A 25,327-nucleotide genomic window follows, 5' to 3' on the forward strand; every position below is an offset into this window, starting at 1 on the left:
ATTTAATCAGAAACAGATTACACTCGTCAATATGCAGAATCTGTAGGTGAGGGACAAGATTTGGGGCCAAGAAGCTTCTGGGTTCAGCTTCTAGTTTGACCAATCTCCTTTGAATAGGCTTCGGTTGCTCAGAGGTAAATACTCCACGTGAAGAGCAAAAGAGGCAGAACGCATTGACCGAAACGAATGAGCTATTTGTTTTTTAAATAATCCGTATGCATATGCAGATAGCTGTTTATAGAGATTAGCCAAAAATGTCATCTGGACCTAAAACAACAACAAAAAGTGTTGCTGTGCTGTCTGTTTTGTGCAGAGAATTTCCGCTTGTGTGATAAAAGAGACGAGTCAGGCTCTAAACAATGTGGGGCGAACAGAAGACAGAATCCAGGCCTGATTATCGACTGTCTACACAGCAAGCCCCAAAATATTGCCTGTTGCCGCCTGAGACTGTTATATATCGTCAGACAAAAGCCGATCAGCTCTGAGATTTGTAAAATATTTTTGCTGTTTATCAAGAGCTTGTCATTCTCTACCTGTAAAGAAGAGCTTAAAACCACAAAGTCAATTATCGATATCGGCTGCTGTGAACATTTTTATTTTTATATAACTTTGGACTTATAGCTGCAGCCCTAAAAAATACAAAACTGTAGAAATCACAATTGGGGAAAAGTAAAGCTATTAAACCTGTGTGTGTGTGTGCGCGCGCGTGCGTGCGTGCGTGTGTGTGTGTTATGGAATGCTGACTTTACTGTTGAACCTCATATTGGGAGCCTAATTCAACAAAACATCTTAATAACCTCCATGATAAACTCTCACTCAGAACCCCCACTTCCTCCAGCATCCACTTCCTCCTTGATCGTGGTGCACGGGAGCGCCGCATTAAATCCCGTTTATTGGTAAAACCAAACTGCCTGACCCTTGAGATGAGCTTCTGGGGGGAGGGGGGGGGCATGTACGGCTCTAAAAGTCGGGTCTGCGATAGAAACCTAATACCATCAGTATAAATATCAGTCATAATTTAACAGAGACAGAGCCTGCGGGAGAAAGAAAGAAAAAGATGTCCACACGTGAAAAAGAAGTTCCCTTCCCTGTGCTTCAAGTTACATGCAGCTCAGGTCCCAGATATTATTGGGACAGTGAATCGTAGCAGAACTGCTCAGGTTGTTTGTGAGCTGGTACCTTCACACTCAAAAGATTACAAAAAATCAATTCTGCTGTTATCACAGGTCGTGACGGGAAAGGCTTTAATCTTTTATATATGTGTGTTTGGTGTGTGTGTGTGTGTGTGTGTGTGTGTGTGTGTGTGTGTGTGTGTGTGTGTGTGTGCGTGCGCGTGTGTGTGCGTGCGTGCGTGCGTGCGTGTGTGTATCTTTGCACTTCGGGCTGATACTCTTGTTCCCACCTCTTGCTGTGACTCTCTCTCTTGACAAAAGCCAACTCTTTTCACCAGGTTCAGTGCGACCTCAGCCCTGATGTGTCTTTGGGGACAGAGGGGACACAAGGGGGATAAAAACAAACATGAGAGAAAAGATAATTTCAGGGAAGTGGGAATCTTAGATGGAATCGAGTGGTGAAAGTCTATCTTCTACCCTTATAGTATAAGCAAGATCTAAGTCCACGTTTAAAGTCACTTGTTTGTTATAAGTGTAATACTTCTCTTTCCTCCTGAGGGATATTATATATATTTTAATCTTCTTTTGCAGAGGTCCTGATGAACACTAAGGCCGAGACATCTGATCTGAAATGGACCACCTTCTCAAGCACCAAACCCGAGGTATGTAACCCCAGCTTCCCCATGTTATCTGTATTCCTAACACAGACCTTGTGGTGACTGGGGGATTTTTGGCTTCCAGCTGTTCTTTTGTTACTTGGGCTATAGAAGAGTTCCTTATATGGCTGGTAACTGACAGAATAAAGGAAAGGCCAGAGTGAATGTGGGATTCAAAGTATATCGAAAGCAGATGCTTTGATTTATCCCATCAACCTTGGAGCTGCCCACAGTTTTGAATAGTGCAGCCAGAGAAAGACATATTTGTAATTTGATCAACTGAAGAGTGGTTGCTAGGGTATTATATATATATTTTTGCCAGGGACCAAAACTGCTCAACTCGCCTATGTCTCAGAAGGAATAATTGGTAACAGTGAAGCTGGCAGGGGGAGATTTCAGGACCTGGACTGAAATGCTTAACATACATGTCTGTGCTTTTGATTAAGATGCACAGAAAAATTGTCTAAAATGCTTTTTTGCAGACGTCACCATTACAAACGGTTTATTCAAAGCCTCAAATCGTCCAAACTGCAACTTAAAACGATTGAGTATGCAACATTGATGTAGTCGATGTGGACAGGCGGCAGCAGGGGGATGCCACAAACTGTCTGCATCAGAATTTACAGATTGCAAAGGATTAACGTGGTTGTTTATTTTCAGGATTCATGGAATGTTGCGGCTTCATAGTAGATGTTTGTGGCTGCTCAGTTTCCAAAATACCTAATCATCGTTAAACGTTACATCGGCTTTTTATTCCAAGGCCAAATAAAGCTTATATTCACATCAAACCTCCAGTGTAATCGTTTTATAGCATTTTAATGAAATCATAAATATAATTTCATGGCTTAACGGTGATGTGTATCCAGCTACAGTTGCGGAATCAGGTCCTTTGTGAACAGTGATCACACAGGATTAACCCCGCCACGTGTATTAATACACACACGTTGAATATTTGATTTAGTCTAAGCTCATGAAATAAAAAGTTTCGCCGCACAACATTCACAGGATCGTTTTTAATGTCTGTTTGCTGCAGCGGCTATTTTTAGATCTTTTCAGCGTAACAAAATTTGCCCTGTGGTATTTCAGCCTTTTGAATACAACTGATGTATTGTGTAAAACCGCGCATCTCTATATTTATAATTCTCTCCCCCGATTTGCATTCAAACATAATTTCTCTACTGTAAATGTTTCTTTTCTTCGGATGAGCCCTGAGGGACGCTTTGTGCGTCTTCATCACAGAAAACATTTTGTTCTCAGACATATGTGCTGCCAAAGTCCAAAAGTATTTATTTGTGGGGATTAGAAGGGAAAGTCTCCCTTCAAGTGATTCAAACCTGGCTCCTGGTGCTGTGCCCCACTGTAATTCATTCAGCCCAGTATTCTGCCTCAGTCAACACATCATCTGCAAATGGATTTTTAAAGATTTACATATTTACATAACTGAATTTCTGAGCCTCGAGTTCAGCAAAATCTGCTAAATTCTGCCCCCAGTATGTTAATTTCCTGCTTGTTTCCCGCTCTTGGGAACATAGTGGTGGTGAACACGTTCGCCCGTTGACTCAGAAGTCAAACATGAAAGCGTTTTCCAGTTGTATTTGGCTCCCCAACAAATGTGGTTATCTGTAGAGGTTTTTCAGATCATACATATTTGCGATATCCCCTCTGTATTCTTACGTTTTAGTCTAAAAGTGTGTTTGAGGGGTGAAAGCTGTGTCTGCGGTGGATGCTGTGAGCAGTCGTGTGCTCTGTTTGACAAGTGAGACTTGTATTCCCACTAGCTGAGCCGCGGCTCAGTGGGAGGACTGATTTAACAACCCAGATTCAAATTTGGGCTGGATCAAAACCCACAGCAGGCCAGATTCTGTCCTGCCGAGCTCTGACAGGTGTGTTACAGCACAGGACCAGCAAAGAGCTGCAACATTATTATGATTAATAGGACTTTTAATGGTGACCCATTATAAAAAGACGATAGTGAAGGTTTTTATAGGGCAATTAAATGTATACTCTGGTCTCACGAAAAAGTTTTTTGGGGGTCAGATGTCATTTTAACCTGACGACACTTTGTCCTCCTCTTTCCTCTCAGTGGGAGGAAGTGAGCGGTTTGGATGATGAGAACAACAGCGTGAGGACTTATGAGATCTGTCAGAGCGACAGCTCGTCCAGCCACTGGCTGCGCAGCGGCTTCATCCCGCGCCGAGGAGCTTCTCAGGTGTACGTGGAGCTGCGGTTCACCATGTTGGAGTGTTCCTCCAGGAGCACCCACCACCGCAGCTGTAAAGAGACCTTCAACCTCTACTACTTCCAGGCCGACTCCAACGAGGCCACGGCCACTTACCCACCCTGGATGGAGAATCCGTACACTAAGGTAGGTCCAACATCTGAGAACTCACAGTCGCCATGTTTGTTTGTTTTTACTGGTAGAACCCAAATATGTTAAATTTACTTTTTATGGGATGGAAGTTTGTGATGAATTTGAATGTGAATGCGAATTTTATGCCCAATCAGTTACTAGACTAATTGTAGCAGCTCTAATCATCCCAATCCAAGATTACCCTGATGTTGTCACCAAAGATGGATTGAGTTTCAAGCCTACATTTGTAAATAGAAACCTTGTGTCAGAAACTAAGTGATAATAGCGTGCACTGTTTACCAGGCAAAGACGGCTTTAAAAAAGTCGTACTCAAAATCCCTCTCATATCAGGAATAATTGGTATTTTTCCTCTCCTGCATTGCATTTGACCTTTCTTTAAAATTAAAAAAAAAACTAACTTAAAGGATGTGCAATTAAGAATTTGCAGGTATATCCATTTCACATCTTCTTAAATGGACTGTAAAGTGCATTAATTCCAATTAAAAGATATGACTTAACAAAGTCCTTGAAAATATTATTAAATCTCTCTTCTTCACGGTCCAACATTTTTTAAACTATATATAATTAAATTTTGTTTTTGATTGAATATGATTTAAAATTTGAATTTTTTTTATGTTTTAGCTGTTTGTCTATATTATGGTGTGTTGATATTATAATGTAAATGATGTCTGAACATTTTCCTCAGCGTAAAGTGGCGTCTAACCCCCCAAACATGAAGTTGGCTCACACCCAGCTCATTACAATATTGAAATCAGTACACAGAGAAAATAGTTGATTTGGGTGTTTTATTTTCTATTGTCAACACGTTATAACTTATATTTTATATCCAAGCTACATTATTGTCTCATTGGAGCAGGAATAGTCTTTAAGCCCTGTGCTGGCCAGCGTCTCCTCGTCAAACCTCTGATGTCAGAGCAGCGTGGAACACAGAGGATTCAGGGCTGTCCCCGCTCCTCGTCTTCATTACCACTTAGTAATGTGACTCTGACAGAAAAATAAAAAGGGATGAAATGTTCACCGTGATGAATTACCGCTGCTCTCGAGCCAGTTTCAACTCTGTGCGAGTGGAGCTTCAAAGCGCACTGTAACAAATGGGAAACAATGGGTGCCAGGAAGGTAGTAAATCAATCTGAAATCACAGCAGTACGCTTTAGAACATTTTCAATGATGTAAAGCACATGTGATGTTTCGGTTAATGGTCAAAGATGACTAAAACATGTAGAGCCGCCCTCATTACGCCTGATTCCTGTGGGTTTGAATCTGGACGTTGCGTAAGATCCTTTCTCTTTCTTCCTGTCCTAGGTGGACACAGTGGCTGCAGACTTTCTCCTGAGGAAGGGCGGGGAGCGGAAATTCAATGTGAAGACCTTAAGAATCGGCCCTCTATCCAAGAGAGGCTTCTACTTGGCTTTCCAGGCTCAGGGTGCCTGCATGGCCCTGCTCTCTGTCCGGGTGTTCTTCAAAAAGTGTCCCCCCCTGCTGAGTGCTCTTTCCTCTTTCCCCGAGACTGTGCCCCGCATGCTCGTGCAGGAGGCACAGGGTGTGTGTGTGGAGCACGCCGCCCAGCAGGGGCCGCGACCTCGCCCTCCCAAGCTCTTCTGCGGAGAAGATGGCCAGTGGGTGGGCCAGCCAACCACCTCCTGCGCCTGCCTGGCAGGATATGAGGCCACTGAGGGACACACGCTATGCACAGGTAAGACTGAGGCACATTTAGGGTAGGGATGGGGGGAAAAATGGGGGGAAACTTTAATTTACCTTTTATTTATTGTTTAAAAGTAGCCTAGGTGGCATACATTTCTTAATCTGTCAGTTTGTGTGCAGTTGACAGGGGCTTTACAATAATAGGGAACATTTTTATTTATTTTCTCTATTGGCTGCCCGGCAGTCATTTAGTTAATGTTAATATTTGAAAAAAAACTTGTAAAGCTCTAAGTGAATTTGACTGTGTTGTATTTGAAGGTATGATTCAACATTTTTCTATGGTCCAGTATTTAAAAAAAAAAAAATAACCAAAAGAAATCCCAGGAAATCGTAATATCGAATCGCAATACTTACAGAATCGCAATACCCACAGAATAGCAATACATATCGTATCGCCACCTAAGTATCGTGATAGTATCTTATCGGGAGGTCCCTGCCGATTCCCGTCCCTAATTTAGGGCCAGCAGAGCAGGCGGACTAAACAAGAAAACAATGGAGAGTGGGTTTGGCTGAGTAAGGGTCGCTGTATTGAAGAGGAAGTGAGAGACCGAGGAAGTTAAATGAGGGAGGCGATGAGCTTTCACACGGAGGGGACACAGAGAGGTCAGGTGGGGCAGCACTTATCTCGAGGAGGAAGAGCAAGGTCAAAGGCTCGCTGCTGAGGCAACGGGTGGTTGGGCTGAGATAGAAGAAACACAGGAGGTGAAGGTAGTGATGGGGTGGGGGGGGCGCTCGGGGTAGAGATCACATCGCTTCGAGAACATCAAAGCGTAGCAGACACAAAAAAAAAGAAGTAGGAAGCAGGAGGATTCTCTCAGGAGCTCAGCAGCAGCTCCGTCTAATGAGTCCAATTAATAATCCCTGTGAAAACGCACACACACACACACACACACACACACACACACACACACACACACACACACACACAAACACACACACACACACAATCATTACCTTGACTTCCATTCATTTACTATACTCATACTATACACTATACAACTGATACTTGTCTGTAGACTATAACACATTCTCTAACCTCAAACCTTAAAATTCAAGTCCCCATAAGGTGAGCATGTAAACAGATTTCGGCCCCCACAATATGAGTAATATCTCTCTAACACACACACACACACACACACACGCACGCACGCACGCACACACACACACACACACACACACACATACACACGCCCTAACATGGGAAATGATTGACTCGTAAACACCAAAAGAAAACGCTGCAATTCTCCAGAAAAAGGAAATGTGTGTTTCTCTCTGTCTGTGTTTGAAGGTGGGATTCAGTTTGATCTCCGTGGGAGGCGTAATCATTTTTCATAACAAAAAATAGAAAATAATAAAAAATAATTTGCGACATTTTGCTTCTGGTGAAGTGGGGTTGGCATTTTCAGCATTTCTGTTGCTGAAGAGAGGGGGGGGGGGGGGACCCTCTAGACCATAAAGGGAAATTGCCTTCACAGCAAGACTGAACAGTTAATTTGCAGCGTAGGCCGGTCATTTCGGAAAATGAAATTGACATCCAGGTTTAAAATGAAATTAATTTAGCTGTAATGCCATTATCTCCCATAGACAACGCATATACTTCCTGCTTCAGACACAACCCTCTAACTTCGAATTTATGAACACTGTCGGGTTGATTTAGTGTTTCAGATGAGCTCGATTAGTATATTTAAACCATATCTTTGAAGTGGATTTTACTACATTTGTCATCAGTTTGGTTTAATTTTGACCTTGAACTCAACATTATCACTGTAATACTATCAAACCATTATGACATTTAACTTGTTGATCTGCATGGTGCATTCAAATAGTGTATTTTCTATTGTTTGAAAGTAATTTGACCTATTTTCAGTTATGATTTTACATCCCAAACTAAAACAAGCCATTTTTAATTCTTGGATCATTTGTAATACCCATCAATGTTTTTTTTTGTGATGGTATAAATACCTACTGTATGTGTTTACACTGACTGCTACTCATTCCCAGTAGAATGCTTTTATACCACTTAAAACTCTTATTTATAAGAAAGTTAGTCTTTGTGTAAAGGTTTAATAGGCTACAGCCGGCTATTAATAGCGCTACATGGGAGGGGTCGATTTCCCCATTTGTCATATGTTTTTACCAGAGTTACAAAATATAGAAGATTACAAATATGACGCACAAATAAATGTATTTCAAGCTTGACAAAATGTCGGCAGATGTCAACAATCTCCAAAAATGGAGGTGGTGAGGTTTTCAGCAGGTTTTACTGCTCCCCCGTGACTTTTCTCACATGTGGGATATTCCTGTGTGAAAACGTTGGCCACAGAGTGTGTTTGTTGTTGTGTTGCTCTCATTCAGCCTCCGAAGCCAGAATAGTAAACACTGCAGGTGTTGGCGCACGTATGTGTGGCGCCACAAGAAGACAGCTCATTACATATTCATGTGTAGGACAAGTGCCGGTGTGTATCAGAGGAGAACAGGTTCAGCTGAGGACAACAGATGACTATTATCCATCCCTCCATTTACTTCCACCAAACTGAGGATTTGGAGAATTGTAACAGCCCGGATAATAAGACAATATTTATAATTACTTCAATTATATTTATGATAATGATAAAGATAAAAGACCAATAATAATCTTACACCCCAAGTTACATCAGGATTAAGCCTACCGAAAAAGTAGGTATTTATCCGAGATTTAAAAAAAGATGCCGACTCAGCCTTGTTTCTTCAGGCACTTCCCTCCACAGCCTCAGGGCCCTGATGTAAAACTGTAGTTTTCAGCCTAGATCCAGAAAGTGACAGCAGATGCAAACAGGAATAGGATCAGTTTATCTGGATCCCTACCTGGATCATGTCCCACCCCTCCTCAAGATTTCCTGGAAATTGGTTCAGTAGTTTTTGAGTAATCCTGCAAACTAACAAACAAGGTTCTTAGTTAAGTTCCCTGTGTCTTTATATCCTGAGTATCACCGTACTGTCTTTGGTTCTGGTGAGGAGACCTTGTCTGATCTTGTTCTTCAGATACGATCAGATTAATCCAGTGACAGGCAACGTACCGATGTGTGTGTGTGTATTCAGTGGCCGATGTATATCAGTATTGTTGCAGGTATATCCATTTCACATCTTCTTAAATGGAATTTAAAGTGCATTAGTCCCAAATAAAATTATGACTTAACAAAGTCCTTGAAAATATTATTAAATCTCTCTTTTGATGAATTATGACTTTGAATTAGATTATTTCACGTTTTAGCTATTTGTCTATATTATGGTGTGTTGATATTATAATGTAAATGATGTCTTAACATTTTCCTCAGCGTAAAGTGGCTTCTCACCCCCCAACATGCAGTTGGCTCACACCCAGCTCATTACAATATTGAAATCAGTTCACAGAGAAAATAGTTGATTTGGGTAATTCATTTTCTATTGTTCTATTAGAAAACAATAGATTCACTGACTGTATATCAGTGTTATTGTCTTCTGTTTAGAACCCTTATTGTGTAATTCTGTCTGCAACCAACCTTCACACAACCACCCTGTAAACCCACATCTGTAGATCCGGTCTGACCCAGGTCCGTGTGGGACACAGCGGGTTTGAAGAGCGTGTGCAGTGTGTCATGTGTAATTTGTCTTCGTTTGCTCCCCCCCCCCCCTCTCAGCCTGTCCTGTGGGTCAGTACAAGCCGGGCACAGAGGGACAGTGTGTAAGCTGTCCGCGATTCAGCCACACCACCGTCAGGGGCGCGTCGGTGTGCGCGTGCCGCATGTACGGATACCTGCGAGCAGAAACCGACCCCCCCGACACCCAATGCACCAGTAAGTACGCCGTCGGCCGCACTTAACACATGAATCCACATGCAAACACGAAGGTGCAAAGATAACGCTCGTTTGTTTTCTCACCCATTCACCCTCTTCCCTCACTTTGTTGTTTACCATCTCTGGGGCTGTGTGTCTTCTCCTCTGGTGTCTTTGGCCCCGGCTCCTCTAACCTCTTTTGTTTCCTGTTTCTGTGAGTGTCGGCCATTGAGATGCGTGTCTTTTGTGACAGGTTGTTGGGGGGGCAGGGTCTTTTCCTCTCACTGACGGTCTCAAGTGACACCTCCACGCCAATTCAGGAATGTTAATTCAGCGGCATGTCAGGCGTTTGAAAGGGAGGAGCTTTTTAATGAGCTGCATTCTCTTGCAGTGGCTTTAAAGAGGAAGTGAAACTGACGTGACACTCAGACATTGGGCTGTTGACGTCCTCTGTTCTCTGCAGGTGTGACATTAATACCAACTAGAATTCACATCCTCCAATTTCATTATGGCCGATAACTTTAATTACAAAAGCCTTATCTTAATTATTAATCTCTTAATCTCCACTTTTCTGTTACACGTTCTGTTTTTTGTACTGGATGGCATGCACATCACTTACGTTTTCAATTTGCACACAATTGAACTATTGTTGTTCTATTTTTCTCCTGAGCTGTATATATATATATATATATTTAGATATATACATTTTATTCTATTTTATTCTATTTTATACTATTTCTATTTTATTTTTTTGGTTGTAATTATTGAGCATTGCTAGAAGAGAGCCTGTGACTCAAGCATTTCATTGCTAGCGACTGCTTAATGTTATTGTTGTACATTTGATAATAAAAATCTTGAATCTTGAATCTTGAATGCTAAATTGTTCTACATGAATGTGGCAGCCTCTGTGATTTTAATGAAGTAGATTCTCTATGTCAGGTCATAAAATGCATCACCTCTAAAAAAAAAAAACTAATTTGTGATTCATGTGCACTCCCATTGTTTTTGATGTCGCCCCACTTGAGAACACGAATTAGCACTTAAGTTACCTGCAGGCTCCCTGGCAAAGCTTTGTCTCCTTGGCGGGAGCAGAAACTCATCCTCGGGTGGCTGAGTGGTGTTGCTGTTCAGTTCTGCTCGGCCTGAGGCGACAGTTGCCTTCGTACGGTTTTCAGACAGCGGTCATTATCATCCACTTAAAGACAAAAACGTGACAAGTTAAATTCGGAAACACATCCTACGCTCCCGTCGTGGCACTAGGCAATCGCTCTGCACGGTGACGACTCGCAGACCGAATAATGACGTCTTCAGCGCATGTGGGGGGGGGGGGGGAAACCCGTCAAGAAATGGCTTGTGTGGGTCACTGAGAGGTAAAGCAGCAGCAAAATGACACAGAAGAGATTAGAATTTGATTTGGTGGGAGAAATTGTATGCGGTGCGATTGCATCAGGGCAAGCGACGACTGGAAAATTAAACATGATGACATTTTGACGGGGGAGGGGGGGCTGCTGATATTTTCTGAAGACATTTAGTCACCAGCAAAACTGACATGTTATCGTATTTGATCAGTTGAGCAGGTTGCATCACCCGGGTCTGACATTAATGCTGCTGTTCCAGAAACGTTCCTGTTTTTGTGAGCGTGTCCGACCTGGACAATGTCCGGCCGCGTTCTTCATATGTGAAACTGAAAGTCAAACTTGTCAGGTGTGTTCGTTTATCCTTAAATATGAGAGAAGCCGATCCAAGGGTTTGGTTCAATCAAGTTTTTTATTAAAGACACAATGAAGAGTTATTTCATAGCTATGGACAATTATCACAGCCTATGCTAAGCAAGTTAGCAGTAGGAAGTTAATAATGGCCCCGAACAGAAGGGGTTTGATATAATTATAACAGTAGATTTAATCTGATTGGTTATAAAATATTGGAGGGGTGTCACCGCAAATCACTTTGGATCTCCCTTATTGGTCCAGCCGCAGTCCCACGCCTCTTGTCACCGAATCCAGGAAGTGACATAGAAGCAGCTCTCCGTCATGCTGCTACGTTACTCTGCCAGTTGCTAGACAACTCTATCCAGCCAGTCTGATGTTGTCTCATAACCTAGCCTTGAGTAGAAAATGTCTTGCTCCTGCCATCTCGGCTGCATCAAATGAACCATAACAAACTCTCTCGTCTCTCTCTTATCAAGACAGCTGTGAGACTGACCATCGTTGACTACACACATTTCTAGCTAGTTTCAAGATTGACCATTCTGAGAATCAAAGGGTTATTGCTAATAATCTGTATGAAGGCCTAATATCTATCTAAAACTACTCCTATCTTCATTTGGTTAAGAGTTCAGTCAGACACATAGAGAAACTAAAATTTGAAATCCTCACAAACTCCAGACCACATTGTCTGGACATTTTCCGGATCTCATGTTTGAAAAAGCGAATTTCCCCAAACTGTTCCCTTTTTCTGTTAGAACAGCTGTGATGTGAACCCCTCGTGTTAATAGCAGAGTAAAAGCCTGATCTAAAATTCAAGCGTTTCTTTCCTTGTCTCTGTAGAAACTCCGTCAGCCCCTCGCAGCATCAGCACCCAGATCAACGACACCACCCTCAGCCTGGAGTGGAACGAGCCGCTGGACAACGGGGGCAGGACGGACATGAGCTACGCCGTGAAGTGCTCCGTGTGCAGACCCCCCGGTGGAGCGTGCGCCCCCTGCGGAGACAGCGTCAGCTACCGGCCGGCTCAGCAGGGCCTGCTGGGTCGCAGGGTGGAGGTGTGGGGCCTGCTGCCGCACACCACCTACACCTTCACCATCCAGGCGCTCAACGGGGTGTCTCCGCACAGCGGCAAGGACCCGGCCAGTGAGAGCGTCAACATCACTTCAAGCCATGACGGTAAGATGGTAGTAAAGCCCCTGCCTGCCAGGTCACAAGATCACAGGTCCCACTTACTACGTACTTACTACATATATACTCATTTTTTAAATGTAATATTCCCCACTCCTTCACCCGGTAAACTGCTGCTTTTGTACTGAGTAGATGTTGCCTGCCAGGTCACAAGATCACAGGTCACACTTAATAGGTACTTACTTCACATATATTCATATTATTAGGGCCCGAGCATTGACAGGCACTGACAGGTGAGGCCCTATTGTAATTGTAAGGATTATTATTATTATTATTATTATTCAGGTAAATGAATTGGCTTTTTGAGGGCTTTACCATGCTCAAATTCTTACCAAAATTTGCAGAAAGTTAGAAAGTGGTGAAAATGTACGTATTCTGGAGGAATTTTCAATGGGCGTGGCAAAATGGCTCAACGGTGCCCCCCGAGACCCCCGGAACGTGTTCAAATTGATACATAGGTATATCATGACCAGGCAAACAAAAAGTCTGGAGGTGCAATGGGAAAAACGCAACAGGAAGCCTGCTATTTTGCATTTAGTGGCCATTTTGGCCATAGTCCACATTTTTACTTTGAGGTATTTGTCCCAGGGCTTACATCAGATCAACTTCAAATTGAGATGAGTGTCATCACAACAAGATGGAGATACAAAGTTATTCACAGATTGATTTTTCGTCTTTTAATTTAATATTCCCTACTCCTTCACCCTGTAAACTGCTGCTTCATTTTAATATGTTATATGTTATATGTTATATGGTATGTCAATTTTTTACATTTTTGTAAAGCCCGTCTACTGTGTAGATGCTGCCTGCGTAGATGCTGCCTGCCATGTCCCATGTCATTGGTGCATGTGACAATAAACTTTGATTTGATTTGATTTGATTTGAAAGGAGGAGGTGGAAACGTATATAAAACAGCCTGAAGTTCCACGTGTGATTTATTATTCCTGTGCCGTCTGTGCAGTGCCGTCGCTGGTGTCCGTGATTCGGAAGAGCGACTCCACAGAGAGCAGTCTGACTCTGCACTGGTCAGTCCCGGCTCAGCAGCACTACACCATCCTGCAGTATCAGCTACGCTACTGTGAGAAGGTGAGAGCTTGCCGACTACTTCTCTCTCTCTTCAGATTTCATTCTTTTCTTTTCACGGCCACACTACAGCTCAGGATTGGTAAACTGGCTGCCACAATGCAGATGTGGGAAACAGGGCGTGGCAGCGGTTGATATGGATTTCCTCACACACGCCCCCAAAACCGACAAACAAACATGTACTGCAAATATTTGACAGAGTTAATGAGACACTGCAGCTCAAAACAAAAGATTTCATTTCTGTTTGTTTCAGTGGTTCGTGATGCTGCTGAGACACAAGATTCTTTTTAAGGAATGAAATCATAACAAATGTAAACCCCCCAACATATAAATAAACATAGTTCTGATTAACCCTCTGGAGTCTGCAGTCAGACCAGTGGGATCAAATCACCTGATGCTTCTTGTGTGTTCTGGGTCCGATATGTAGTGTAATAAATCTAAGTGAACATTTTATTGTCTGGTAATAAATACAATGTTTTGCTGAAGAAATGGCAAGGTTCATATTTTTTAATGAGATATATAAATGCAATATCAAAAACAGACAAAATAGCCCAGGTTTAATGTACTGTAGAATGTGAAAATCCAGTTTTATTTCAGGTCAGTTCGAATAAACCTCCAATCACCATTCTGCAGTTATTCAGTTTTTCATAGGATATTTGAATTCCTATAGATGATCCTTTTAGCTCTCCGTTCTCTGTTCTCTTTGCTGTGATCTCTGTCATTTCCTCACTTATTCCTGTTCCGCGCTCACCTCCAGTCTGCATAACTCTCTCCCTTTTCCCTCAGGAGCGGCGCAGTGAGGATCAGTGCCACTACATGGAGAGTAACCGAAACCAGGCCGTGCTGACGGACCTCCGCAGGGCCACTCAGTACGAGGTGCAGGTGAGGGTGCGCACCATGGCTGGTTATAGCAGCTTCAGTCCTGCAGCCATCTTCCGCACCGTGCCCGATGGTAAGAGAAACCTTGAACACTTTCACACGTTCACACTTTCACATTTTTCTCTATTTTGTTTTTCGAATTCTTTTCAGCATAATCAGGCCCTGCAGAGTTTCAGTTTTTTCCGAATGTATTGCCTTTGTCCTTGTATTGAGTTATTGTCCTTGTATTCAGCCTCTTCAATATTATAAATTCCTGTCATGTTCTTACCTTCCCTCTCATCCTGTTCTTTACAACCAGTATAAACCTCCTGTCATGATTTCTGTCGTTACATTTCTCTAACTCTCTGTCTTTCTGTCGGTTTCCTTTTCTTTTGTCTCTCTTTCGTCTCTGTTGTCTTTTGCAGGACAGGACTCGGCCTCCCAGTTCTTGGTACCTGGCATCCTCATCGCCGCCGGGATGCTGCTGCTGGTCACCTTCGTGTTTGTGGCCGCTTTCTGCATACGGTGAGAACAAGGCAAAGGGAGCAAGAGAAAGAGGAGCAGACAGAATAACAGGAAATGGGAATAAAACGGGGGAAATCGAATACCAATAACAACCGTGACCCTAATTTTACAAGTTTGCCCCACTTTGTTCTCTTGTTTATACAAATCATATCTTATCAAGAGTGGGTTTGCCTCGGTTAGTCACACCAGTTTCTTTTTTTTTTTCTCTGTGAGACACAAAGCAATGCTCATGATGTCTTCTGCTTGCACAGCTAAAAGTTATCCTGCTCATTAGAACACTTTCCCTAGGCTTCATTGTTTGAGTAAACAGTGTTGGATGCCATCACAGAGAAAAAGTTTGTGTGTGTGAGAGAAAAAGAGAGAGAGAGATGTAGAGAGATGACGATAGAGGTAGAGGGCAGGGAGAGACAGGATGCAGGCGTCCCAACCCTGTTTCCACAGGATAGGAGAACAATAGCTGTGACCTTGTGACATATACACACACAGACACACACACAGACACACACACATGTTTCTTACCCACACACACAGACCAGTGGCTGAGGCCCAGATCTGCCACTAACCAAGGGTGGTGCATTATTGCTATTTTAGGCTTATGAGGTGGGAGAGGGAGAGAAATGGAGGAAGGCAGGGATCCAGTAGCTACAGGCTTGTTACGCTCTTGCAGCAGGATGAGCTCTTGCCAGCAGAATTATAATGGAAGCTGCTTGTGTCAAAGAGCAGAACCGCCGCGGTCGGCTCAGGTATTCGTCATCACCACAAACCATCATGCATTGTGCTTTTAAGATCGCTGGGGCTGGTTGAAGGTCAACAAAAGCATTCTCACATCAAGGGAGCGTTTCAGTGAAAATATAATAAAAGGGATGGCTGTGTTTTTGGAAAAAGAGAGAGAGCACCCTTTACGACACTGGATCTCCATCAACTAGAGGGTAGTGGTCTGTGGCTGAGCTGAACTCTGACCTCTCCGTGCGTGGCGCCCTGAGTATTCCCAAAGGGGAATCAATATATTATCATATTTTGCTCTGCTGGCTCACATCCTAGAATTTTCAGCACCAAGTAAAAATACACCTCGTTTTTTGATGTATGTACTATTTTAGAAAGCCGGGCTAAGATCTTTTTTTTTTTTTTTCCATCTGAAGAGTCACTTTATTACATCATTGATTTGCATCCCATTGAAAAAGCATTAGAAACGCTTGCCAAGAATCAGTCTGACATCCATTTTTCACTGCCACCCAAATCTTGCTTTATTTATCCCGACCTCTCTCTCCCTGCAGCAGACACAGCCGATTGAAGGATCCAGAACTGAGCGACAAAAACAGCCAGTACCTTGTTGGCCAAGGTAACACAAGGACACACACACACACACACACACTCTGAAATAAACTAAACCTTGGCAGCAATTTGAAACGTATTCATCAACATCAAGGAAATCATGTTAAATATGACAACGCTCTGCTCATAGTTCTCAAAACGTTTCTCCTTTTCCTTTCCCACGACTCTGTTTGTCTTTCGCCAGCCGGGGTCAAGGTTTATATCGACCCCTTCACCTACGAGGACCCTAATGAGGCGGTGCGAGAATTTGCCAAGGAAATCGATGTTTCCTTTGTCAAGATTGAGGAGGTCATCGGCGCCGGTAAGCCACAGCCACATGTCTTTTCTCATTATTCATAAACTTTGGACTCACAGACTGATTTTTTTCTTTTTTTCCCCTGGAAATAACATTATGAAAATATATAACTTACACAGTTAAATTGCTTCTGTGACATTTAAAACCATTGTCTGGGTTCTTTATTAGACAAAACTCAATACTGGCGAGCAAAAAAAAGCAATTAACTGATAAATATGTTAGCTGTATTAGTAGCTCTCGTTCAAACCAAAGGGCACCACTAGCTTCCAGCGAGCTTTAGCTCTACTGGAGATAACTCATGCTCCCAATAAAGTCAGGAGCAGCTAAAGAAAACAGCTTAATGTGTTTATGTGTCTGTTCGGCCGCAGGAGAGTTTGGGGAGGTGTGTCGAGGACGACTGAGAGCTCCGGGGAAAAAGGAAAACTACGTAGCAATAAAGACACTGAAGGGGGGCTACACTGACAAGCAGAGGCGGGACTTCCTGTCCGAGGCGTCCATCATGGGCCAGTTCCAGCATCCCAACATCATCCACCTGGAGGGGATCATCACGGCCAGCTGTCCAGTCATGATCCTCACAGAGTTCATGGAGAACGGAGCTCTGGACTCCTTCCTACGGGTCAGTGTGAGATGAGAGAACACACACAGTGAAACACACGCCACCCAGGTCCTTCCAGCCCTAATGCAAGTGTTCCTCCCCCTTCTGTAGCTGAACGACAGCCAGTTCACGCCCATCCAGCTGGTGGGCATGCTGCGCGGCATCGCCTCCGGCATGAAGTACCTGGCAGAGATGAGTTACGTCCACCGGGACCTGGCCGCCCGCAACATCCTGATCAACAGCAACCTGGTGTGCAAGGTGTCCGACTTCGGCCTGTCCCGCTTCCTGCAGGAGAATTCGTCTGACCCGACCTACACCAGCTCTCTGGTGAGTTGACAATCCTCTATTAATGATAATTTATTCACATTGGAACATATGTTGAAACATGACGTTAGAATTTGTTTAAAGTTCAGCACTAAACTTAAAGTTTTTTTTCACCCCTTCCTTTTCCTTGTCCGAGCTCGGTCTGACTGTGTTCTTGTAAAGTTTTGAAGTAATGACTGTTTTCCTCTTCTGCCCAGGGAGGAAAGATCCCGATTCGCTGGACAGCACCGGAGGCGATCGCCTTCAGAAAGTTTACCTCGGCCTCAGATGTGTGGAGCTATGGCATCGTCATGTGGGAGGTCATGTCTTTTGGAGAGAGGCCGTACTGGGACATGAGCAACCAGGATGTAAGTTGACAAAACTGAGCTTCTCCCAAAACAACAGCTTGTGTAATGATTTTTAAAAAGCGAATGTAAAAAACCGATTTGCCAGTTGCGAGTTTAGCAAGTGGATTGAAAGTCACCAGTCGCTGTGTGAACATCTAAATGAGTCGCAGGCCGATGGGTCGCAGAAACCTCACAGAACCCAATCCCATTTACAAGCTGCTAAAAATCTCTATTCTTAACAACTGTTATGTCCAATGAAGCGTGTCCTCTCTCCTCCAGCTTGATGCGTCACTCTGTGAGCAGGATGACACATCAAGCTGGAGAGCAGCAGGATCACTGGGCTTCACCACGTCTCTTTGTTGCCAACAGTTGTACGGTGCTAATCTAAGTAGGATTCTCCTCCTCTCTATTTGTTCTTCCCTTTGTACGTCTGCTAATCTTCTGGCAAACAGAGCTACTCGATACTGTATTAAAGGAGACATATTATGCCCATTTTACTGCAGTTGATATGGTTCATTGGGGTCTTAATGAAATGTCTGTAACATATTTAGTCAAAATACCACAAGGATCATTTAAAACAGCATCTTTTTACCCTGTCTAAAACAGCCCTCCTCAGATTGACCTCCTCACCCCTCCTCCATCCTTCACAATCTTGCAACCATATCGTTTTGAACCAGAGTCAGGGGGGCCGTGGCGTAATCTGCCTGATTATGATCAGAATTGACGTCATACACGGCCCGGTTAGCTCACGAGCTAATGCTAGCCGGTGGAGCCAGGCCGTGTAGCGAGCCTATGACGTCAATTCTGATCGTAATCCCATTCAACGCCATATAGCGTATCGTTTCTGACATAGAGGAACCACAACAAATCGCGGGAGTTGTTTTTTTCCAGAGTTTTTGGGACGGTAGACACGCCAGATACCCAAATTAACGTGTAGAAGCACTACAAAAGTGGAATTTTCATAATATGTGCCCTTTAAATACCATTCACTTAACGCATTGATTTGTATTTCCTTTTATCCTCCGTTAGGTTATTAATGCCATAGAGCAGGACTACAGGCTGCCCCCACCCCCCGACTGCCCCACCCACCTGCACCAGCTGATGTTGGACTGCTGGCAGAAGGACCGCTCGGCACGCCCGCGCTTCACGGACCTCGTCAGCGCCCTGGACAAGCTGATCCGCAATCCCGCGTCACTGAAAATCGTCGCCCAGGAGGGAGCAGGGTGAGAGCACAGACGTGTGTGGTTGATTGACAGACGATGAGGTCACGCTGACAGTAAATATGCAGAGTGAGAATGAGCCGTTTAAAAAGAGGAACCAGGTTTGTCTCTCCTGATAGTCACGGGACAGGCGCCAGACCCTCCTATTGCCCAATCTTATGTTCCCTCTTAACGTCCTGCTGGGACCTGTCAGCCTCTTGCTGTGCCCATTTCCCCCCCACCTCCACATTCTGCCTGTCGGGCTGGTCGCTTACAGCAGAGGAGCCTCCACCCCTGACAGATCCCATTGTTGCTCCCTGTCAGTCACTCACAGTCAGATTATCCCCCTGTGTGTCAGCAGGAATGTTGCTGCAGGATATATATGTATAAGCTCCTCACTGTTGTTGTGCTGACAGTGTGTGTAAAGTCCTTGCTTTGTTTCCCCTCTTTCCGCACCCCCCCAGGCCGTCCTACAGCCTGCTGGACCAGCGTGCACCTTTAGCCCTGTCGTCGTGCGCCTCGGTGGGGGAATGGCTGAGGGCCATCAAGATGGAGCGCTACGAGGACAGCTTCCTGCAGGCCGGCTTCAACTCCGTGGACCAGCTGGCCCAGATCACCACACAGTCAGTACCTACTGAGAGTTTTTCTTATCTAAAAATGAGACTTGCAGTATCTCTGGAGGAGCATTTTGGCTTCGCCCACAAGGTCAGAGAGCCGGGCCCACTTGTGGCGGCGACATTAATTAAAAGCCTTGCTCACACTTTGGGATTTTCAGCCTGATTTATTCGGTCCGGCCCCGAGTTTTTGCAAGTCGCAGACAAAAGTGCTGCTTTCGCTTGATCTTCAGTCGCCATTGGCCGTGTGTTCACTCTTCAAAGACACGATTAGGGGCCATTCGCAGACTCCGATCAGATTTCCAACCTCCGCATCGGAGTAGGTGACAAATCCAGACAATCAGAGCAAGGGACAGGGTGAAGGTGGTGAGGGTCCGAGTAGGGGGGAGGTGACCCCTGATTTTAAACTGCACGTGTGTAATCATGGAAATCAAAGCAATAACCATGTGCGTGAGGGACATGGTTACAAAGTCAGGGCAGCTTGAATTAACTGCATTGGGCTTGATGGGAAAACGATTCCTGGCTTACTCTCTGTTCTTTACCACTGAAGAGTTTCACCTCTCCCCCAGCCGGATGTGTCATTCTGAAGCAGCTTGACACAGAGGAACAGGACGATCAGTCTGATTCTCTTCTCTTATCGTGTTTAAATGTAGCTCAGTGCCCAGATAGCTTTCTCCTGGTGAAAGATGGTGTAGCGGGCCAGCCCCCTGTCACCACAAACACTGCAAGATTATTGATAATAAGAATCTAGGTGTGTAGTGTGAACTTAATTATCTGAAAAACTGAGCATGATTCCCTGAAGTTTGATTTTAAGTTAAGTGTGAACGACTATTGAAGCCCAGAGAGCAAAGATTTCCGGACTGAAATATCCCTTTTATGTCCATTGAATCTTTCATTTCTTTATGTTCTTCCTTCCTAATTAGTCCTTTTTCCCCTTGTCTTTGTTCAGGGATCTCCTCCACATGGGTGTGACTCTGGCCGGCCATCAGAGGAAAATCCTCTCCAGCATCCAGACAATGACCTTTCGAAACAAGAGCACTGCGACGGTGACCTTCTAGCTCACCCCTCAGCAACCTGGACGTGAACACCAGCACGCAGGTGTAGCCCATGTACTGAGAGCACTCCGGATCCTCTCCTGTGACCCACTTTGGACACGGACTCCAAGAGAGATTGGCACAATTTATTCATGACCAGGATGAAAAAGAGATTTAAAAAAAAAAAAATCTAGCTCAAGATGACTTTCCCCCAGAGGATGAGAGAGTCGTCTGGAGACCGGCGAGTCCCTGTCACCCCCAGTGACCAGGGAGAGAAGCTGATGATTTGCAGAATGACTCATTTTTAAAGTTTGTGCTCAGTGTTTTTATATCCACCAGAGATTAGAGAGTAAACGTGCTAAACCAAGAGGAGAGACGGATCAGTGTTTACAAATTCCTCTAGTATCTTGGCGTCTTGAACACTGGCAGTTGACGGGTTCTCGACCCAATAAAACGTTGCTTCACCAAAGGAGACCGAGAAGAAAAAATGCCGGTGACAATTCAAGGATTCATCTGTTTTCATATTGTTGTGTAATTATGAATGAGAACTGCTTTTACTCTGGGTGTCTTACATTAAATCCATCTGGATTACATTAATACTTCCATCAACTACATCAAAACTGAACATTTCAACAGTCGGATTGTACTTTTTGTTTTTTTTCTTCCATTTGATTTCAACATTACCTCTTTGCTCAGGTGTGATGTGTAATGCAGACTCTGGAGAGTGCTGAACTCGTCCTAATCAGACTCCTCTCATCTTCCTCAGTCTGGCTCTCCAAGCTCAGCAGCCAGTGAGGAGCGGAGAGACACACGACACATATCAGCACTTTCATCATATCAGAGTTCATTTTAATCTCTTAAGTAACTCCACGCTTCTCACTCGGAGTGTGTTGGGTTATTTCCACTGCCTGTGATTCTGCCGGCAGCTCCGTTTTTATTATAATCAGACTGAACAAAGGACCAAGTGGACTCAGAGACCAGAGAACACTGTCGAATTGGTTTTCTTTACCAAGGAAGCAATCTGGCCTTGCACATGTTTTGACTAATACAATGTTGAAACTCTGTGTTCTCCATCTTCCAGTGCCATTCAGTCATCTTTGTGGACTTAAATGCCAATTTTTTAAAAGCAGAAATCTCGTGGGTGATTCATGTAAATGTGCCGTAAAGGGTTTGCTTTGACATTTTGAAGTTTAGCGTATATTTTCCTACATCCAATGTTTGTCATGCCGTCTGTGAAATGTATCTGCTCTTGCTCAGCTAGCTGTACAAACATTGTTTATTGACATTTAGATTGGGTAGCGGGTTAGCTTTCTGTCAGCAGTATCCATTGGTTTCAGGCTGGAATGCTAACAACACTGCTGAGCTCCTGTTTGATTAGCAGAGCGGTGCCCCCCCCCTCCCCTCACATTATTACATGTGCTTGGTGGAGAGGAATAATGGACTGGAGTTCAAAATGTCAAAGTATTTCTCAAAGACTTTGCATCTCTTGAAGGGTAATACCAGCCTTTTTGACATTTGGGTCAGGTGTAATTTTCCCCGGCTGGCTCCCAGACCTGCAGTGAATCAGGGAAATGGAGCTTAAGCAGCCACTTTGGAAACAAAATGCATTGCAACACTCTTCTCAGTAGTTTCCTCTTTGTGCCAGTGTGGATTTGTTCCCTTTAAGCTCTGTTTCATGTTTGATCGTTCTTTCTTTTTTCCCATTCAGTCTTTTTTCTAATAAGTTTCAAGAGGTTTAAGGTGCAATTTTCACACATTTAAGTCCAATCAAATGTAATGAGTAGTATAAATCCCCTGATTGCACACCAAAGGTTTTGTGATGTAATGTTCGCAGCACATGCTGACTTAAAGCAACACTGTGTAATTTTTAGTGAGCAATAGCACCCTCTGTAGACACATGTGGTAATTCATTCTGTTAAGTGTTGTGTCCAAGACATTGAGTGGTTTTCATGCAGAGAAAAACCAAAGCCGATCAATTTGTTGAGCGGAGCTCCGATTGTGTTTTACCACTCACTGAACTGAACCACTACAGAACGGTGGACATTATTCAATTCAACTTTATTTGTATAGCGCCAAATCACAATATACATTATCTCAAGACACTTTACATAGAAGGTAAAGACCTTAAAAATCCTAGAAACAGATCCCACAATGAACAGCACGTAGGCAACTGTTGGGAGAAAAAACTCATTAACTGGAAGAAACATCTAGCAGACTCAATGTGGGCGGTCATCTGCCTTGACCGGTTATGGTGAAACTGGGGGGTTTCCGCTCTGACTAGTTATAATGAAAACAATAAGAGTGTAACCATGTTATTAATGATAGCAACAAAAATTCATATATGATGTAACAATAAAAATACCCATGAACCATAAGTGCTCCACCAAACTCTGCTCAGAATCCTTCATATTTTATAAGTTTACACGGTGGATCTTGGAGATAAACACTGTTTTGTAATTAGTTGTAGTATAATTGTAATTATATGTACAGTAGTGCAGCATCACTCTTGAACTTGCTGTGTCTAAATATGACTTTTTAAACTGCGACTATCAGTCAAAAATCTCTGAGCCCATTGGCTATTCTATGACGGCTAATTATGAATGACATTGTTTACAGTCCTATTAGTTTCTTTTATCACTTTTTATATGTGCTGTAGCTCCAGATGACATTTTTGAGAATTCCTATTAACCGCTATCAGCATATGAATGCAGATAAATTAAAAAGCCAGATTTATTTCAGTCAATGTGTTCTGCCACATGGTCTGTTTACAATCTGGCAACCAAAGCCTGCTCAAACGTGATTGGTCCAGCTAGCCTTACAGATTCTCATACCTGCTCACCAAGGTTACACAGAGTAGCATCAGGGTGAGGAGTAGGGATGAAGGTGGCACCATTCAGTGTACCATCAAATTAATTTCGGTGCTGCTATTATAAGGTGAAAAAAGTTGCATAGTGTTGCTTTAAAATGATTGTGCTGCTACTTGAAAAAGACCAAATGTGATCAAAATGCGTGTGATGCCAAAATCATCCATTCTCTTCCTTTTGTAACACAAATTGCTGAAAGGCCTTAATCAGAAACACTGGTATTGTCGCGCAAGAGTTCCCTCAACGATTGTGGGAAATGCGGTCTTCATATTGAAGATCTCAGTTAAACTTTGAAAATCATGAATAGATACAAAAAGTATGTTTTGATTACCATCCTGTGTGTACGCTAATCTGTATTCAGTATTCATAATAAAGATGCACAGCAGTGATTATCACCAAGGACTCAATTCTTTCAGCTTCTTTTCAATGTGAAAAGTACAAAGACCCTCAGCCTCAACTGAATTATATTGTCAAGTGGAACCAAAACTGAAGAAGCATAAAAAATACATCATCATATGTCATTATATTTAATAGGGAGTCCCTTTTTGACCTAACAGCATGAAATCTACCCGTCTTGTGACTTCAGTCCTGAATCAAACGATGGACGTTTTTGGATTTCCTCAAAACTTTCTTTAACTGAGTTTTTTATCGCTGCTCACAGGTTGCACCAAACAGAGTGGTCCTTGGTTGTCGTGTCCTTATCTAGGGTTAGATAAGGCCTCTGCCTGGACTGTCAAACATCACAGCACAAACGTGGAAGTAAAACATCTCAACGGGGGTGGTGTTTTTTTTCCTTTTCTGTCGTCTCTGTGGCTTTTGTCGCGAGCACGCCTTTCATCTATCCCATCGCCCCATTTATTCAGAATGAGAAGGGAACCTGAGACCGCGAGGGCGAGAGTCATACCTCAGTCCCTGTTTTTTGTTTTGCAGCTTTGCCGTCTCGCAGCATTTCCTCCTGCCTTCTGTTCCTCCAGAGACACTTCTTTTTTAATTTTTTACCCCTGAGGGCCTTGGAGCTTGTCCTCTCCTATGTTTCCCTTCCTGGTCCTCAGCTCTTTTTAATCATGAAGAGATGTTCTTTTCTTCTCCTGTGCCTCGGGCTGAGAGCAGCTTATAGCGCAGCATAAGCTTAAACTCTCCCTCCCTCACACACACACACACACACACACACACACACACACACACACACACACACACACACACACACACACACACACACACACACACACACACACACACACACACACACACACACACACACACACACACACACACACACACACACACACACACACACACACACACACACACACACACACACACACACACACTTCCTTTCTTTCTCCTATCTCCAAAGCTACTTTAAGCATGCAGGCAGGCTAAGCAGCCGGGGCTTGAAGTCAGTATTTAGATTCATTGATTAATGTTCTTTGATTATCTCTGTGTTACTGACTCATTACTCTTGTTCTGTTGCTCTCGTGTGGTCCACAAACTACAGACGTGCGCAAGTGGAGCTTCTGTGTGCTGGAGATAAAATAACAATGATTAACAATTTCTTCCTCCGGAGCATTCCTTAACTCTGCAGAGTGCTCCAGTTTGTATGAATCTCTTTTTTCTTCATCTGGGTGTTTGAAAGCAAGAGTTGGGCATTCACTTCTGCTTTCTACCTCTGTCACTGCTCTGCGTGACCCCTGACCCCCGGCGTATAGTACAAATCTAGGCTCAGCTTTGTCTGCATTTCTGAATGGCCATT

At 43.6% G+C, this 25,327-nt stretch overlaps 1 protein-coding gene across 1 annotated transcript in view; it reads left to right on the top strand.

Moving 5' to 3' along the window:
• Positions 1 to 23,969, top strand: part of LOC133019207 (ephrin type-B receptor 4a-like) — a 43,752-nt gene extending 19,783 nt beyond the window's left edge. The window contains exons 2-17 of the mRNA XM_061085601.1: positions 1,704 to 1,774; positions 3,852 to 4,133; positions 5,442 to 5,832; positions 9,497 to 9,652; positions 12,178 to 12,513; positions 13,487 to 13,611; positions 14,395 to 14,560; positions 14,892 to 14,991; positions 16,266 to 16,330; positions 16,508 to 16,624; positions 16,987 to 17,234; positions 17,325 to 17,540; positions 17,735 to 17,884; positions 18,893 to 19,086; positions 19,527 to 19,685; positions 20,626 to 23,969. Of these exons, the coding sequence (XP_060941584.1) occupies positions 1,704 to 1,774; positions 3,852 to 4,133; positions 5,442 to 5,832; positions 9,497 to 9,652; positions 12,178 to 12,513; positions 13,487 to 13,611; positions 14,395 to 14,560; positions 14,892 to 14,991; positions 16,266 to 16,330; positions 16,508 to 16,624; positions 16,987 to 17,234; positions 17,325 to 17,540; positions 17,735 to 17,884; positions 18,893 to 19,086; positions 19,527 to 19,685; positions 20,626 to 20,734 (2,885 nt within the window). The 3' untranslated portion in view covers positions 20,735 to 23,969. The remainder of the gene's footprint in view (positions 1 to 1,703; positions 1,775 to 3,851; positions 4,134 to 5,441; positions 5,833 to 9,496; positions 9,653 to 12,177; positions 12,514 to 13,486; positions 13,612 to 14,394; positions 14,561 to 14,891; positions 14,992 to 16,265; positions 16,331 to 16,507; positions 16,625 to 16,986; positions 17,235 to 17,324; positions 17,541 to 17,734; positions 17,885 to 18,892; positions 19,087 to 19,526; positions 19,686 to 20,625) is intronic.
• Positions 23,970 to 25,327: the final 1,358 nt, after the last annotated feature.

The sequence above is a fragment of the Limanda limanda genome, chromosome 14 (genome assembly GCF_963576545.1).
Source record: "Limanda limanda chromosome 14, fLimLim1.1, whole genome shotgun sequence".
In the NCBI taxonomy this organism is placed as follows: domain Eukaryota; kingdom Metazoa; phylum Chordata; class Actinopteri; order Pleuronectiformes; family Pleuronectidae; genus Limanda; species Limanda limanda.